We start from the raw sequence: 6,043 nt of genomic DNA, 5'->3' as shown, positions 1-6,043 counted from the left end.
CTGATTGGATGGGACCACAGTATGTTTTAGACTGTTGTGGCGAGTGGATCTAAGGGCAGGGATCCATGTTTTTGGTAAATTGAAATTCTCCTCTTTTCTGTTGAAATTAAAGGGATGTTTGAAAATTTCTATAGCTTCGCGATGAAGACGGGCAAAGTAATGAGATGTTGTAGCCAAGATTTCTGTGTCTTCAAATTTGATAAATCACAAAAGTCCCAGTTGAAGATGCACTACAGCTGATTACTCCAAGCACGTCCTGACGACCACTTATTTCCAGTGGAACACAAAATTCTACGAACAACGGGATCGAGTTGCCATGGGCAACCCCTTAAGCCCTGTCATCGCTAATTTCTAAATGGAGTTCTTCGAACAGAAAGCCCTTGCCTCCTCCACAGAGAAGCCCGAGGTTTGGTTCCGATACGTCGATGACACTTTTGCAGTGTGGATCCTAGGAGAAGAAGACCTGCAGTTGTTTCTTCAGCATCTAAATAGCATTCATCCCTGCATTCAGTTCACCATGGAGAAGGAGAGCAATAATCAGCTGCCTTTCCTCGACGTTCTTGTGACGAAAAAGGAAGACGGGACGCTCTGCCATCAAGTGTACCGCAAGTCCACACACACAGACCGTTACCTTCATAAGAACTCAAACCACCACCCGAGACAAAAAATGGTTGTCATCAATACCCTCTTGCACCGAGCAGAAAGAATCTGCGAAGAGACACATTTGAAGGAGGAACTGAAACACCTTGAGCTAGCATTTCAAGCCAATGGATTCACTAGAGGAGAAATTAGAAGAGCCCTTCATCCCAGGAGGTCCCAAAATAACGAACAGAAGCCTACCCCATCTGAACCATTAGGGAAAGTGTTCTTACCCTACCTACACAGAGTTACTGACCGAATTGGAAAACTCCTTGAAAAACACAACATCAAGACCATTTTCAAGCCCACCACTCAACTTAGGAATTGTTATCGCCCGGTGAAAGACCCCCGTGACCCTTTCTCCACATCTGGAGTTTACAAAATTCCGTGCTCCTGTGGATCAGTTTATGTCGGAACTACGAAGCGCAGCATCAAGACACGCCTTTCTGAGCATGTTCGTTCATTGCCGTTTAGGAAACTATGATAAATCAGCCGTAGCCGAACACAGCCAACAAGAAGGAGTTCACAACATCAAATTTGAAGACACAGAAATCTTGGCCACAACATCTCATTGCTTTGCCCGTCTTCATCGCGAAGCTATAGAAATTTTCAAACATCCCTTTAATTTCAACAGAAAAGAGGAGAATTTCAATTTACCAAAAACATGGCACCCTGCCCTTAGATCCACTCGCCACAACAGTCTAAAACATACTGTGGTCCCATCCAATCAGAAACTGGCAGCCACCACGGCTTGTGAATCCCATCCAATCAGGTACCAGGATCACCCAGCGGCTTGAATCTCATCCAATCAGGAACCTTATTCCACCAGCGGCTTGAGAACGCCTCCCAATCAGGACCAGCAGCGCAGCAGCAGTTTGCTTAAATACCGGAGCCACCGGAGCCAGGAATCAGTCTCAACAAACTCAAACCACTGATGATGGCTGCAGCAAAGCAAGCCGAAACGTCTGGAATTTCTACTCCAATTAGATCACGGCCAATGAGCCCGGAAATGTTAGCTACTCATATGGTTCTTTTTTTACTCCAATTTTAAGAACAAAATTATCATAAGATGGACGAGTAAATCACGAAATTATCATAACGTGGAACCGTAACATGGGCACAAGCCAATTGGCGAGAAAATTCACTACACACTATTTGTAAATATACAGGCGAACCAAAAGACCTTTTAATTTTTCTTTTACGGGCAAAGCCATGCCGGTACCACTCGTATGAAATAAAGTGATTGATTATCACCAACCTCGCGAAGGGGCCGAATAAATTAGCTGCTGGATCGGTTTTCTGGTTTTGATATAATGTCATAAAAGAGACTGATTAACTTGCAAAAATAACTTAGTTTAGAGATCATTGCCCCCATAATACTAATGCCTTTCGCATTTGCCTCAAAAAGGTGATCTTCCTTTAGCGCTTGCGTTGGCTTCCGCTACGGAGGACAGCGGTTTACCTAGCGGCAATCCGACAAACGCGTTCCTATGGCAATTGACCCAAACAATTCAAATCAAACGTTAATTGGCTAATTTCAAAATTTAAATTTAGGAACTAACCAATTGATTTCTTTGCTATTAATTTCTATTGCTTTAGATAGATGGCAGTAACCGCGGTACCAAAATTTGCTTATCCTCGATCCCTCGATTTGGGTTAATTTTTGTTCTATGTCAAAAGCGAGAAAGCCACAGGCATTTAGTATTCAGGTGGCTTTGGTTTAGATTAACTACCAATTGAGATATTATTGAGAATTGAGATTCAATAACGCAATACAGCGTGTCAGCTCTATATCACTCCATTTCAAAGCAGCCATCAGGAGTACAAAAGCAAAATCGGAGCAAGATCAGCCATTTACAATCGAAACGCCACAACGTACGTAATTGAAATTAGAACTTTTATGCATAGACATCTTATGCGCAAACAAATAACCCAAAAGCTCTTGGGAAATCATTCCCTAATCCAGAAGAAACAACATCAGAAGAAGCTGCCGCATCGAAGCGATACACTGAACAAATTTGGTTCGCTTGACCCCCGCAAAAACCCGAAGAGGCATTAATGGTGGATATTCATCCTCAGTCGCCATTATCGAGCGCCGAGAGCAATTCCTATACAAAGGCACCCGAAACAACGAAGAATGGTATTACCTAAGCGAGTTATTTTGTGAAGGATTCTCAGGCCAAAGATTGATTCCCAGATTCGCTGAGATCAATTTCTCGATTTGTTGTCAAGACGGGAGACAGCATCGACCAAAATAAAGACTAATCACTTCTTTCGTGTGGACTATCCACCGCAATTTGGTAGTTTTTCTGGTCTAGAAAGAAAAAGTCATTTCCGTAAGAAAAATAAGCGAAATCATAACGACTTATAGTCAGTAGTAACTTAATGGGTTTTCAAAAAGAGACAGATGCAATATTTATTTTTAATTTCCCATGCATCCCATTACATGCGTACAAAGCTAAGGCGTTTTTTTTTTTTTTTTTTTTTTTTTAATTTTCTTCATGACGTGAAAATATTTCTTTTTAGAGGAGTGAAATGCATTCGGAATAAATTTCAGTTTATGCCATAAAAAGAAGAACATTAATGAATTATTACATATATATATATATATATATATATATATATATATATATATATATATATATATATATATATATATATATTATACGTATGATATAAATACATATGGTAGGTATAAATATATCGTCCATTTATATCATACTATAGTGCATGAAGTAATAATGAAAAAAGAAATGGTTTATGCAGCAAGAAGTGTCAAAAACTAACATTAAAAAAAAAAAAGTTTTTTTCTTTTCATTTTAAATGGGTCAAAATGAAAATGGCAATTTCCTTATAAAATAATCTAAATGAATTCATTGAAATATATTTATTCTTTTATGTAAATACTATTAAAGAGAAAATGCATAATTACTACATCAAAGCGTTTAAAATTCCATATTGAAACACTAACGTGGAAATTGGGTCCAATCCGAAATAAATTGCCAAAGTGTTGCTTGCTTGTCCCACTTGGCAGACAGAAACATCATACCAAGTCCATGAAGCCGTGCAAACAAAGTCCCTCCAAAACAGCAGAAGGGTCGGAATACAGCTGATTCAGGTCACAGCCGATGCAAGAGAAAATATGGGCGGGAGCAGCCTGAGTCAAATTGCATTTTGGGCACAAGGGGAAAACCTTAATACCAGCCACATGTCGCTGTGCTCGAGTGTGTCCACTTCTCAGTCGGGCTAGGACGGTTTGTTGTTCCCTACTACTTGCCCGAAGTAAAGCAGCGCCAGGGCGGGATGCTTTGTACCATTCATGAATAGGGGGCTGTCTCCAAGAGGAACTGATGCTTTGCTTAACACGGGTGGCAATTTCTGAAAAAGAAAGGCATCCGTTATGGGGAGAGATCTCTCGGCTCCCCTGACGAGCCAGCCCATCAGCAATCTCATTTCCAAATACATCAACATGTGACGGTATCCATTGAAAAGTAATGGTGAGACGTTTACTCAAGTGTTTGAGATGTTCGATTATGTTCAGAGTCGTTTTGTCACCTTGTTTCCACCATTCAGACAGATGCTGAATAGAGCTTCGGCTATCACTCAAGATCCAAATATCAGTACTGACACTCTCTGTGACGCAATAATTCAGAGCCTCCTCAATAGCTAGAAGTTCGGCCCGGAAGACGGAGCAAAAATCGGGGTTTTTAATACAAATCTTAATGCCGTTTCCTTCTCTGATATAAACACCGCTACCGGAGATAGCGCCGTCACCCCTGCTACCGTCAGTATATATTTGCAATGCATCACATGGGATTTGGTGAATAACCTCCAAAGCAAGTTGTCTAAGATACTCCGGGTGTTGGGAGCTCTTGTTGGTGTACGAGCACAAGTGAGGTTTGAAGAAAACTCGTTCATGTAATGATGGGGCAGCATCCAGACCACAAGTCAGTGAAACATATTCAACTTCATTAAAAAGGAAACCCTCGCTTTCAGCAAAGCCAAGTGGACTCTGTCTCTTAAGGCGTTGATTATTCTTCCAGTTTCGTACATAACTGGAAGTCCTGTTCTGGTCACCATAACTAATAAGCTTAGCAAAGTATTTAGCCAGGAGATATCTGCTTCGGAGTCCTAGAGGTTGCAGGTCAGCCTCATACAGAACAATATCCTTAGGGCAACAATTTCGGAGGCCAGTGATGATTCTTGCAGCAGAGAGCTGAACCCTTTCCAGTTTTTCAAGGTTACTGACAGCGGCAGCCCGATATACCTGCAACCCATATTCCAAAACGGGACGAATGAGCGCAGTATAAGTATTTCGAAGTGTCTGGGCATCCGCTCCCCAGGTCCTGCCAGAGATATATTTTAAAATTTTCAGTCTCTGTTTGCCTCTTAGGATCAAGTTATTTATATGTGCATGACTGAGAATTTCCTGATCAAGGATATAACCCAAATATTTCGGGTGCTTTTCGCATTTCAGCCGTTTTCCCAGCAGAAAAACTTCAGGCTCGTAATTATAAAAATGTCTATTTGTGGTAAATATACTTGCAACAGACTTAGAAGGATTGAATATAATTTTGTGCTCTATAGCAAACTTCTCGAGTTCAACGAGAGAAGAGTTGATGTCCTCTTGAGCAGTAGTTAGACTTCCGCTGGTGCTCCAGATAATTATATCATCAGCATACAGTCCTGTACATTTCTTAGTATTATCCCCAATCTCGATTCCGGTTATAAATAAGGAGAACAGGGTGGGGCTGAGTACAGATCCTTGTGGTATACCTTGACTTAGTCTGACTTTGCTTGAAATGATGTCTCTAAATTTCACGCGTATATATCTAGCTCTTAGGAAATCAGTTACTCCTGGTAGGGTCACCCTAGGCGTGAAGGCCACTCCATTATGCTCAGCTAAAGTCTGCAGGCATGAGGCAAAGTCAGACTTCAACCTAAAGGTGCCTCAAGGTATTTACCTCCTGAAGCTGCAACTTCACCCCTTCACCATGATTGCCAAAGTAAAATGTAGAAATAAATAAAAATGATTTGAACATACTATATCCTTAGTAATTTCCGTATCTAAGCGTTTTAAGAAAAATGAATGAAATAATAATGACTTATAGTCAGTTACTAAATGGGTTTTGAAATAGAGACAGATGCAATATTTGCTTTTAATTTCTCATGCATCCTATTACATGCATACACAGCTGGGCGTTTTTGTTTTGTTTTGGTTTTTCTTTTTATGACGCGAAAATACTCCTATTTAAGGGATTGAAATGCATTCTGAATAAATTTTAGTTTATCATTTCAAGATTTTGTCCTCACTAAATGTCATTCAAGAAGAACATTAATAAATCGTAACATTCTAAAAGTCATGCCATTGTACATGAAGCAATAATGGAAAAAGAAATTGTTT

The 6,043-nt window shown here is 40.3% G+C and overlaps 1 protein-coding gene across 1 annotated transcript; it reads left to right on the top strand.

Annotated features, from left to right (window-relative positions):
- Positions 1 to 355: 355 nt before the first annotated feature.
- Positions 356 to 1,123, top strand: LOC129226833 (uncharacterized). The gene has a single exon (XM_054861463.1). It carries the CDS (start codon positions 356 to 358, stop codon positions 1,121 to 1,123), a length of 768 nt encoding a protein of 255 aa, XP_054717438.1.
- Positions 1,124 to 6,043: the final 4,920 nt, after the last annotated feature.

The sequence above is a fragment of the Uloborus diversus genome, chromosome 7, assembly GCF_026930045.1.
Source record: "Uloborus diversus isolate 005 chromosome 7, Udiv.v.3.1, whole genome shotgun sequence".
NCBI lineage: Eukaryota > Metazoa > Arthropoda > Arachnida > Araneae > Uloboridae > Uloborus > Uloborus diversus.
Note: the sequence above shows the minus strand (reverse complement) of the source record. Positions and strands in the feature narration are given on the sequence as shown.

What these genes read in the sequence shown, in the direction of transcription:
- LOC129226833 (XM_054861463.1), top strand. Translation starts at nt 356, where the DNA reads ATGGAGTTCTTCGAACAGAAAGCCCTTGCCTCCTCCACAGAGAAGCCC.